The 12,869-nt window shown below is 49.6% G+C and overlaps 1 protein-coding gene across 1 annotated transcript in view; it reads left to right on the top strand.

Annotated features, from left to right (window-relative positions):
• Positions 1–492: 492 nt before the first annotated feature.
• Positions 493–12,869, top strand: part of ANKRD65 (ankyrin repeat domain 65) — a 121,502-nt gene continuing 109,125 nt past the window's right edge. Inside the window, exon 1 of the mRNA XM_078640384.1 lies at positions 493–665. Coding sequence (XP_078496510.1) covers positions 663–665 — 3 coding nt within the window. The 5' untranslated portion in view covers positions 493–662. The remainder of the gene's footprint in view (positions 666–12,869) is intronic.

The raw sequence follows: 12,869 nt of genomic DNA, 5'->3' as shown, positions 1-12,869 counted from the left end.
GTTACCGAGCGAATATTCCGATTTGGGTTTTTTTCTATTTTGCCTGGCCCATTTTTTTATTAGAAGTAAACTCTCTACTGCATCATTCTAAAACTCCTAATCTTGACATAAAGGCAACGGAGGAGTGAGTTAAAAAGTGTTTGCTCAAGAGCACACGATATGACCAAACTCCCCCCCCCTCCCCTCCCCCATTCGTCTCTGTTTGGGCAGCCTTTTATTTCATCAAATGAATCCCTGAAGACTGAGGCCAATGTTTCGCTCTATAAAACAACAGGTTATTAAACTGGGTGATGCCGTTCCCGCTTCACTAAGCAAAGACACAAAGAGGTGGATTAGGCTTCGAGCTGGGTTATCAGTTAACAGGAGGAAGGTCGGAAATAATCGGGCATGTTTGTACTTGCCGGACAGTGTCCTCTGGGTCTGCGTGGGACAAGAGGGTGGTTGTGAACCGTCTGCAGGCTTGGATTACATACACATTGTAGCTGGGGGCAGGTGCGCTCCACAGCGGTCAAGTACCCGGGGACACTCAGCGCCAGAACCACTACTTGAGGCAGCGGGGGCGTCGGGACAAACGGCGCCTGATGCCGAGGAAGACTTACATGGATAGAGGAAGAAACATTGGGACAGACCCGAATTAAGAAACCGGAACAGCACTGAACAAAATGGTAAACCAGTTTCCTAACAGGTACTTCTCGTCAGGAGGTCATAGCGGCGGGAAATGGGGCTGAGTCAGAGAGCCCGGGATTTAGGGGCCTAACAGGAAGATCTCCCGCCAGCCCGGGCATGACGAGGCAATCAACTTTGAGTGAGGATGAGGGTGGGGGATTCGGAATGCGGAATCCCGGCTTCGAACAGTAAAATGCAGAGCTTTAAATTGGCCGGGTCCTGCCCCAGCTCAGCACAAGCAGTTCTAAAAAGCAAGTGCTGAGGCGGGTTCCTATCGGGTTCTCAGTTTTTGCCCTCGCCATCGAGGAGACAAAAAAATATATTAACTCTGCAGCACTTCAACCCTTCACTGTCTTTGATGTTACTTTAAGGAGGCTCGTATTGTTCTTTCACAGTCTCATAATTTCAGAATGGAAACATTTTCAATAATATATACAACGAAGCCATAGTTGTTTCCTATTTATCTTAAGCAACTAACAACCATTGACTAAACCAATAGTCCTGGACTGTTGTAGGTGTATTCAGGACTTTAAACAGTGCTTAATTTGTAAAATATTAAGTGCCAGAGCTCTGACCTGGAGGCCACTGCAGCTTGCACCACCCATCGCACTTTTCATCGCTGCCAAAAAACAACTACTAACCATCTCTCTCGCATGTAAATGCGACAGTTCAGATTATTCGTGGTCCCCAAAGCTAAAAGAATGGTTGGGGAGGCAGGTATTAGCACTATTTTCATGTATATTGTATTTCTAAACCACCATTGTTCTGCTCATCTCTAAATTAGATGAGCAGCGCCACTGTGTGGTAGACTGTTCTAAGTAGGGTGTTGACAATTAGGTATACACACAAATATCCAGGGGTCTGAAACTGCAACTCTGAACGCTATAACCTCTAGTCTAGAACAAACTAATCCTTATGTGTGCGCCAACTTCCTTAATGAAACTTGCTATACTAAAAAGTAGTATCCAGGTAGACGGATTCCCATCACTCACCAATAGGTGACATGCTTCATCATCTGGGTCTCCTCATTGATGTCACACCCGTGACACTAAGGGCCACAACCTCATCAGAGGGATGAGGGAGCCCGAGGATGTTTAACTAGGGCCACTATCTGACCTAACAGATGAGAGCGATTGAGTGCCTAGCACCGGAAACCAATTAAGTGCCGGTGCTGAGCACCGGAAAGCACCGGCTCAAATTAATCACTGGCTTTAAGTGGGCCGGGTTTCACCAGTGCTGAGCACCGTTAGGTTTTTTAAAGGAGTCTCGAAACGGGCCTCTATCAGGATATGCTTTGTGCCCTGGCACAAGCAGTCCATTTTTCCCCCCGGACTGCAGTGACAGCAGGCACATTGATGTGTGCGTGCTCACACTGCTCACTTCTCACTAGTGGAGAAGTTACAGCATGACGTCATGCCAGGTGAGCATTGTAGGGAAAGGGAAATCCTTTAAAGAGAGTCATTTTCTCTCTGGATTTCCCTTCTCTTTTTGAAACTAGGGAGCAGCAAAATTGTTGTGTGTCACCAGGGATTTAAGGGGAAGCTTTTTCAATATTATATACCAACTATAGTTGCTGCTTTTTTATCTCATGCAACTAACAGCCACTGACAAACCCAATAGTCCTGACTTCTTGTAGGTATGATGTTAATTGGTGTATCATATATCTGGATGCAATGAAAGAAACAGCAAAATACAAGTCAGGAGGCATACTATGCTAGGCACAGATTTTTAGTTTATGTGTTGTTAAGCCACGCCCTTAACCTGATGCGTGCTGGCGGAATTCCGCTCGTACGCTGAGAATCTGTAAAGTGCATGTTACATGACGAGCTGGGCTCGTCATGAGCGTGCAAGGAGGCTACCTCATGACGAGCCCAGCTCGTCATCAGCGTCGAAGGGGTTAATTACATTGGCCACGTTTTTTCTTCCCACTTAAAGCCCTGGGTGTAATGTTACTTGTTGTATTATTATATTTGGGTGCAATGACAGAAACAGCAAAATACCAGTCGAGCAGCACATTATGCTAGGCACAGATGTTTACATTATGTGTTTTTAAGCCACGCCCTCAATTACATTGACCACGCCTCTTTGAGAGACCCTCCCAGTTTTTGCATCCCACTTAAACCCTTGAATAAAGGTTTACGCCAGCAGACAGGTTCCTACCGCTTCTTTTGAAAGGCTGGTAGGATTGAGGCAGAGTCAGTCATAGGTCATGCTGCATCTGCTGAAGTGACCTCTTTCTTAAGAGCATACCTATTAAAATTGTTGTTGAAGCAGGGAGTGGCTTACCATCTGTGCTTAGTGTGTGCTGGAATGTGATACTTAGGTTAAATATTAACTTTTTGTATTTGCTGCTGCTGCTTTTATTTAAAGAAGCCCGAAAGTGCAAGAACGCCCTAACGCCAGAGCATTCTACTTTTTGACATGCTGTGACCAGAACTCTCCATTAGATTTATCGGTTGGGCAGCAATGATAGCGCCTTAATTTGTAGACATTTCAACAGCGGTCGAAGTGCATTAAAAAAGTAAGGGAACTGTGAAGTTGTGCACAGTGGGGGCAGGACGAGTAAGCATGGGGAAGAAGTCAAAGGTGTGGCTAAAAAAAACAAAAGATTCTGTAACTTTTTTCAGTCTTTCACCTTCAGGTATGTGTGTGTGTATAAAATAACGCACAACTTAAAAGTAAAATAAATGCAAGTTAGGTTAGTCAGTTGGAAATGCACCATTGTATGAAACTGCTATTAGTTCATCAGTGCACTGCAGAGGTCTATATTAAGTATGGGCGGAAAATTTGTTCCGCTCGCGAAATTTGCGGATTTTTGGCAATTTCGCGAATCGTGCGAAATTTCCCAAAAAGCCGCAATTCGCAAGTTGACGGATTTTTTTTTCTTGTTCGCGCTTCAAAAATACAATCTCACGTGCGCGGCATTGACTTACTATGATTCTCCGTTCGCTGATGAGTTTTCCTCCCTGTTTGCGTGCGCTGCGAGATTTTGGTAGCTGGCCGAGTGACGCCGCGATCGCGAACACGTCATTGCGACCCAAAACAGGAAATTGCGAATGCGAACACATCATTGCGACCCAAAACAGGGAATTTGCGAACGCGAACACGTCATTGCGACCCGAAACAGGAAAAAGGCATCGTGAGCAGGCTGGTTAAGTGGAAATAACATGTTCGCGACCGTTGCGACCGCATGCGCAAGTTCGCGTTCCTGAACAAGTAAAAAAATCTCGCAAACTCGCAAAAAAAATAATTTGCAAGCTCGCGGAATTTGGTGGATTTTGCGAATCGCGATTACGAATTCACGCAAATTTGCCTATCGTAAATTCCACCCATGCTTAGTCTATATATGTAACCAGACAGCCATGGAATTGAAACCTGGTTGGAGCAGTGGAGAATAGTTAAAGGCGTAACACAGGTTGGTAACTCATTTCCAATACCACTCAAAGTGTCAAGTAATTCCATTAATTAAAGCCAATATGGGATTCCGAGCCCCCTTTACTTTTGCAGATTGACACACTGTGCACATTTACATTTCTTTCAAGCAGAGGAGCCCTGGCAAGAAGGCTTGTTTAGCTGTCTGCCTGCCTTCGGTTTCACAGCACCAGAGACTATGGGCCAGATGTAGGTAGGCTTTTACCGGGTGGTAACGGCCGAATTCGGCCGTTACCACCCGGTAAAAGCAATTTGACATGTAGGTCCCTGTAATTTACAGACTCGGTAAATTTACCGGTAGGTAAATTTACCGAGTATGTAAAATACCGAGTCGGTATCATTACTGATTCCGGACAATTGGTATGTAGGTGGGACTCTTCTGAGTCCCACAAGCAGTACAACATCGGTATTTTACCATCAAATACTACTTGATGGTAAAATACCGTTTCTGGTGTGCATGCACATGTGTGCATGCACACCTATGCCATATGACAGGCAGACCTGCCCTTAGGGCAGGTATGCCTGCCACATGGCACCCGAGCCTCTTTTGGGGGTGCCAGAGGGTGTCAAAGTGACACCCCCTGCACCCTTGTGACAGTCGGTATTTTCCGATGTGGTAAATACCGACCGGTATATGCCCAATCAATCCTATGGGCTTCAAAGCCCATAGGAATGCATGGGCATTGACTGGTCGGTATTTACCACATCGGAAATTACCGACTGTTTCCGATTCGGTAATTGCACATCTGCAATTACCTACATCTCGGTATTTTTATTTTCCGACCTCTTAAATACCGAGTCGGTATGACTCGGTATTTAAGAGGTCGGTAAATAAAAATTACCTACATCTGGCCCTATGCCTTACACTGCAGCTGAAGCATTTCAGCTCTTGGAATCAACGGTCCAGGGACAGTTATCTTTTCACAGAAAGTAGGGTAAACGTTTTCCTTAAAATAAAAAAGTATGGGCACATCGTGCCCTCACGATCCTGCCCACTTCGACCACTGCATTTCAGCTGTACCAGTGACAGATCTTTTCAATTAGACACACTGTAACAGGGAGGGCCCTGCTGTCTGACAGACAGAGACAACGTTCTCTTAGTGAACGAAGGGGCATATTATCAAGACAGGAGATAAAATTATCGCCACTTTATCGGCAGAAAACTGCCGATAAAGCGGCGATAATGGGCTTGTTAATATGCTCTATGGAATTCCAATCGAAGCCCATGTTAGATGTGAAGACGATAATGTAAAGCGGCGATAATGTTATCTCCTGTCTTGATAATATGCCCCCAAGTCCCTGTGCAAGAAAGGCTCTGTTTTTAGATCTGTTCGCTGTCCGCTCTGTTTTTAGACATGCAGACCGTGTAGCAGTGAGAACTCTGTGGTATTAGACATGGTAATAGCGAGTGCGCCCTTATATTAGATGTGCAGACAGTATGACAATGAGTGCCAGGCGTGCAATGCCCATTGGGCTGAAAGGGCTTCAGCCCCCGCCCTCCCCTTCATGTGCCGAAGCCCAGGCTGCAGTGATGAGGGTGCCTGTCGCAGGGAAAGCCTGGGTTAAGTACAACTCCGGAGCTGCATAACAAACATTTTCTTGTCTCTGAGAGACAGGTTCGGCTCCTCACAGGAGGCTGTAGGTGTCACAGCAGGTGATTCACAACATCCCAGGACAAAGCCCCCATTATGGGTTTCCAACTGTACAATCCAACGTATCATTCACTTTTGTTAGTCTATTGTTAGACAATGTTTGCTGATTAGCACTGGTATGCGAGGGAGCATCTGCACTTGAAAGGTGCTGGGTGCTTCCAAACAAACAGGGCAGAAATCACAACCTGCCTGGATTCAAAAAGCCTTTATTTAGTGCTCACTGTCCATGTGATGGTTAATAAATGCTATGTAAATACAAAAGAGGAAATCATTTTTGTTTCTTTTGTAAATGGTGATTAAGTGAGCATCTAGCAACCCAGACTCTTCTGTCAACAGCATCTTGTGGGGTACTAAAAATTACAAGTACTAACTAAACAAGCACTGCAAAGCAAAGAGGACACACCTATGTGAACTATTGCTTTGTCAATGTTTTTAGTTCCGTTGTACAGGAGTACAGCTGATGTGCAGCGTGGCTAAAAGAAGACAAAACAAGCATTGGAAATGCAATAGGTCTCGGATTTATTTGAGTTAGAGCTAATGGCATTGTAAATGGCAATGTCTTTTAGCCATGTGTTATGGAGTGTATGCATGAGGTGTGTAGTGGAATTATGTGGGTTGGATTGGAATTGTAGCAATGGTGGCATGCTGCGCTTTAGATGAATATGTTTAAAAGTAAAGTGCACCATATTGCGATTGCTACAATACTTTATTGTGGATGCGTTAACAATTGATGTGTGCACTGATGGCTGGTGGTGTGTGTGCCTGTAGAAATTGTTCACTGATGGCTGGTGGTGTGTGTGCTTGGTGGAAGCGTGCACTGCCGGCTGGAGGTGTGTGTGCCTGGTGGAAGTGTGCACTGACGTCTGGTGGTGTGTGTGCCTGGTAAAAGCGTGCACAGACGGCTGGTGGTGTGTGCGCCTGGTGAAAGCGTGCACTGACGGCAGGTGTTGTGTGTGCCTGGTGAAAGTGTGCACTGATGGCTGGTGGTGTGTGTGTGTTTGGTGAAAGCGTGCACTGACGTTTGGTGTTGTGTGCCTGGTGGAAGCCTGCACTGACGGCTGGTGGTGTTTGTGCCCGGTGAAAGCGTGCACTGATGGCTGGTGGTGTTTGTGCCTGGTGAAAGCGTGCACTGATGGCTGGTGGTGTGTGTGTGTGTGTGGTTGTGTGTGTGGTTGCGTGTGTGGTGGTGAGTGTGTGGTGGTGAGTGTGTGGTGGTGAGAGAGTGGTGGTGAGAGAGTGGTGGTGAGAGAGTGGTGTGTGTGTGGTGTGTGTGTGGTGTGTGTGTGGTCTTATGTGTGTGGTCTTATGTATGTGTGTGTGGTGGACTTAGTTTGAGTGTTCATACCCTGCACACTCACACACTGCCCCTACACACTCACACACTGCTCACCCTGCACACTCACACTCTGTTCACCCTGCACACTCACACACTGTTCAACCTGCACACTCACACACTGTTCACCCTGCACACTCACACACTGTTCACCCTGCACACTCACACACTGCAGTCACTGTCACTCTGAAGTCACTCTGCAGTCGCTGTCACTCTGCAGTCACTCTGCAGTCACTGTCACTCTGCACTCACTCTGCACTCACTCTGCACTCACTCTGTACTCACTCTGCACCTGCACTCACTCTGCACTCACTCTGCACCTGCACTCACTCTGCACCTGCACTCACTCTGCACTTACTCTGCACTCACTCTGCACCTACACTCACTCTGCACCTGCACTCACTCTGCACCTGCACTCACTCTGCACTCACTCTGCACTCTGCACTCCCTCTGCACTCTGCACTCACTCTGGACTCTGCACCCACTTACTCTGCACTCACATTCACTCTGCACTCACTCACTCTGCACTCACTCTGCACTCACTCTGCACTCATTCTGCACTCACTCTGCACCTGCACCCCCTCTGCACTCTGCACTCACTCTGCACTCTGCACTCACTCTGCACTCACTCTGCACTCTACACTCACTCTGCACTCTACACTCACTCTGCACTCTACACTCACTCTGCACTCACTCGGCCCCTGCACTCACTCTGCACTCACTCTGCCCCTGCACTCACTCTGTACTCACTCTGCCCCTGCACTTACTCTGCACTTACTCTGCACTCACTCTGCACTCACTCTGCACCTGCACTCAGGGCCGGACTGGCTACCGGGCAGTTGTGTGTGCTGCTGAGCAGGGGGATGATTTCTCCGTGGTATGGGCGTATTTCGTTGATGGGGACCTGCGTGCGCTTTGAAAAAAAAAAGCAAAACAAATTTAGTTTTGCACACACAGGTCCCTATCAACGAAAGCATCCCCCTGCTCTGCAGCACACACAACTGCCCAGTAGCCAGTCCGGCCCTGCCTGCACTCACTCTGCCCTCTGCACTCACACTCACTCTGCACTCACACTCACTCTGCACTCACTCTGCACTCACACTCTGCATTGTGTGGGTGTCACCCTGAAAAAGATGGGGAGCCACAGGGAAGAGATAGTGTGTGCTTGTGAGAGCCGAGGGTCCGACGGGTCTGTACAGAGTGGCACTGCCAGAACTAAGTATGTCCCAGTACTGTAATACCTGACGCTGAGGCGGGTCAGGATTGGTGCGCATCGGAAGAGCTGAGTGTGCCTCAGTCGTGTAACAGCAGAGGCTGCGCAAGGTCTGGGTCGAGGTACTTTGGCACAGTGTGGTGGCGCTGTAACAGATGCTGTGCTAGTCCCGACTGAGATACGTTGGCTGAAGTGAGTGCGCCCTGTATTGCACAGCAGGGGGCGGGGGCGGCAGCTCCGCATTGAGACACATTGGCAGAGCTGCGGCGTTCCGGGACTGCAGGAGCCCAGGGTGCGGTCGGTCTGGATGCGCCTCAGTACAAAAATAGCAGAGGGTCAACAGTTCAGGACTGAGGTACACTGACCAAGTTGTGCACGCCCCGGACGTAAAAACAGGAGAATATGGCGCTGTGCACCCCTGTACTGAAAGAGCAGTGTGCATGGCATGTGAGAATTGAGGTACACTGCCGGAGCTATGCTCGCTCCGCAACTGAAATAGCAGAGGATGCGGCAGGTCGGGATTGAGGTACACTGCCGGAGCTAAGCTCGCTCCGGAACTGAAATAGCAGACGATGTGGCAGGTCGGGATTGAGGTGCACCGACAGAGCTGTGGTGTGCGCACCCGGTAGTGAAAGAGCAGAGGGCGTGGCATCCCTGGAAACAGAATTGAGGCCCAATGCCAGAGCTATGGCACCCCTGTACAATGATAAGGATGCGGCGGGTCAGGATAGAAGCCCACGGTAGAGCAGTCGGAGTTCTCGGTACCTGACACAGCAATGCTTCTTTACACGCAGGGTTAAGGTGCATCTCCAGCGCGCTGGCAAGAAGCTCGTGCTCACTCACATGCCTGGTCCGCACAATAGAGTTATCCGAGTGCTCACATCCTGTTAAATTGCTCCCATGTACTTCATAAGAACCCGGCACGTACCGCCGATGAAAAACTGAACGCGCATAGAATCCCCGAACAAACAAGCTTCACAACGCCGTACCATGTTGTAATAAGTGAGAGAACACACAGACGAAACCGAAATTGAAATAACTATATAATCCTGAAGCCAAGAGGCAATTCTAATGAGTGATTCTCTCGTGAAACTTTAAGATCGGCGGTTCTGTGCAAACACCGATGTCTCATTTACAGAATAATTCAGTATTTTGTCAGTCCAGGTTGCAGTAGCTAAACGCGGAGTTCAGATGCCCCCGAGTAATGCTATCGCAAATCCTTCAAGTGCTTCCTGTAAATAGCCCCCGGGTGGTTTTATTGAGACACTCAGCACTTTGTCCAAACTTTTAGCTCATTTCGGGTCGCACAGCTATAGTGAGAGTAGAATGAAACCTTTCACTCACTTTCGTAAGCCATGACGCAGCAAGGACGAAGGCAGGCCTTGCGTCACATCACACTCTCAGCGCACTGCAACATTTCCAGAAAGAGTGACTGGAGAACAGCTCACGTAACGTGAAGCATTTTCCCTCGACCGGCGGTCAGTCGGGTAACAAAGCCTGGGCTGTTTCACCGCTATCCAAGAAAACACAGGAGACTTGGTACTTGCAGTGATATAATCGTGAAGCACTCATATCTCCACCACAGCAGTAAACATAGGATGAATAAACAAGTTAACGGTAAAGCACGGCGGAAGTATTAAACAAGACACGGACAGCGGGCGGGACACGGACAGCGGCCGGGAGGAAGCAATGCCTGCCTGTTTATCGGTGCCGCACCACGGCGTCTGCAGCCAGCCTGTTTATCAGCGCCGCGTGCCTCTCTGCAGACTCCCCCTGCATTCCAGAGAGGCGCACAACGCGATCCGGTCTGCATTGGCATGCTGTGGAGACAAGACCTGGCCGCGCGCACAACGTTATCCTATGGGGAAACGCTGCGCGCGGCCAGGTCTTGTCTCACTTCGGCGTTCTCAGACTGTTGAGACGCCGACTATAGTTCTCTGGCGAGAACACGCTTTCAGCGCGTTACTAGCCGAGACCTAAAAAGCACCATGCTGTGGGCAGTGCTGGCCACATCATATTACTTTTTTATTTAAAAAATTGCTGGCAGGAGGGCAAGTGACTAGAGGTGGGCAAGCCACTGAATGCTCAAGCCAGGCTTGAGCTTGATGCCTGACTCAGCTCAAGGTCCTGTCAGAACCTTGAACTCATAATGAGCTAAGCTTTCATTTAGCTTCTGCCTGCCTGCAGCCCTCCCTCTGCCCTGGATGTGGTATTCGGGTCAGTGCTGCCAGCTTTGAATTTGGGGCACAAGGTTCAAGTCTGGGCAAATAAATTACTCTCCCCATTCCTACAGCAATGAATGTGACCTTGTCTAATGTAACAGGTGCTCATATAAGGCACTCTAATTTGGGAATGTCCTATTCTATTACTTACGGTAATCTTCATTACTCCGGGTCCCGTAGTCCTCGACACCTTCATGAACACATGAGATCTTATATCTCGCTGACAGAAAAAGGAATAAAAAGGAATGCTGGACCTAATCCCCCCCCCCACCCCACCCCCCGCCGGGAGTACATAAGTGTACAGGTCCCAGCATTCCCTCTGAAATATCAAGCCAAGGATGAAGGCCGGTAGACCGGGAGGGAGGGAGGGAACCCATGAAGGTGTCGAGGACTACGGGACCCGGAGTAATGAAGATTACCGTAAGTAATAGGACATTACCCCCAGGTCCCTCCGTCCTCGACACCTTCATGAACACATGAGAAATACCAAAGCAAAACCCCGGCATTCATCCCAAAAAAACACAACAAACCACCAGGACAGCAAAGAAACCCAAAGATTTATTGAGCAAAACAGAAATCAAGGGCGAACTCATCACCCAGGAAATTGAGAAGGCGGTAATGCTGGATGAAAGTATTTGAAGAAGCCCAGGTGGCCGCCTTACAAATCTCAGAGAGAGGGACAACCCGGACCTCAGCCCAAGAGGCCGCCCCCACCCCCCTCGTAGAACGACCCTGAACACCCACCAGAGGAGGGGACCCAGAAAGAGAGTAGGCCAAGGAAATCACCTGCTTCAGCCAGCGACCGATAGACACAGAGGAAGCCCTACGCCCACGAGAAGCAGCCCCAAAAGAGACAAAAAGGGAATCAGTCACACGAAAAGTCGCCGTGTGCTCAAGATAAATGCGCAGAGCCCTGCACACATCCAACAAGGACCAACAGGGACCACCCGGGGAATCCAGAACGGAACCCAACGCAGGTAAAACCAACTCCTGGCACATGTGAAACTGGGAAGCAACCTTCGGCACAAAAGAAGAATCAAGGCGAAGCAACACCCCACCCTCCGAAAAGGACAAGAAAGGCTCACGCGCCATCAAAATCCCCAGTTCGCCAAGACGACAAGCATAGGTGATGGCCACCAAAAACACAACCTTGAAAGTAACGAATTTCAAGTCCACCTCCGACAAAGGCTCAAACGGAGGACCAATCAAAGCCCGAAGGACCAAGGGCAAATCCCATAAGGGAAAGGAAGGCCGGGACACGGGACGAGAAAGAGAAAAGCCGCGGAGCAGCCTAGAAACCAAGTCCTCACCATCAGAAAGGTTACCCCACGGTGAACGAAACACCCGAACAGCCGCCCACTGAGCACGCAAAGTGGACACAGCCCAACCCTTCTCGAAACCCTCCCACAAAAACTGAAGCAAAGCCTGCAACAAACAGTGCAAGGGGGAAAGGCCCAACGCTGAACACCAATGACTAAAGTTACCCCAATGCCGGTCATAAGACCGGAGGGTAGAAGGCCGCCGCGAACCCTGAAGGGCCACCGCTAAATGTTCCGGGAAACCACGCCGCCGCCACCTCTGCCTCTCAACCTCCACACCGACAGCCGCAACCGGAGAAGAGACAGGGGCGGGGAGGACCGGAGGGGAGACAGGGACAGGGGGAGAAACCAAGGGCCCCGCACTGCCAAAAGACGAACCGTCGGAAACCAAGACCTCCGAGGCCAAAAGGGCAGAACCACAACCACCTCCCGATCTTCCAGACACAGGCGGGAAAGAAACCGGGGAATCAGCGCCAGAGAAGGAAAGGCATAGAGCAGGCAGGATGGCCAAGGAAACGACAGGGCATCCACCCCCCAACAACCCTCCTGCAGAAACCGGGAGCAGAAATGGGGAAGCTGTGCATTGTGCCGGGAGGCAAAGAGGTCCAGATAGGGATGCCCAAACCTCCCGCACACAAGCCGAAACGCAACCCGTGTGAGAGACAACTCCAGAGTACCGGGAAAGCAGCGACTCAGGACATCGCCGCACAGTTGTCCACTCCCCTGATATGAATCGCAGATAGAGACAGCAGATGACCCACCGCCCAACAGAACAGGGGAATGACCACCGCGTTCAGGGAGGCTGAACGAACCCCACCCTGATGATTGAGAAAGGCCACAGTCACCATGTTGTCCGACCTCACCAGAACGTTCCTGCCGAGCAACAGACCCCGAAAACACTTCACAGCACGGGACACAGCCGCCAACTCCCTCCAGTTGGAAGACCGGCGACTCTCCAGGACGGACCAACGACCCTGAAGGGCCCTGGACCCCAAGGTCGCCCCCCACACCAAGGAGCTGGCATCCGTTGTC

Source organism: Lissotriton helveticus, chromosome 5_1 (genome assembly GCF_964261635.1).
Source record: "Lissotriton helveticus chromosome 5_1, aLisHel1.1, whole genome shotgun sequence".
NCBI classification, from domain to species: Eukaryota; Metazoa; Chordata; class Amphibia; order Caudata; family Salamandridae; genus Lissotriton; species Lissotriton helveticus.
The sequence above is the reverse complement of the archived record's forward strand: the minus strand, read 5'-3'. Positions and strand labels throughout refer to the sequence as shown.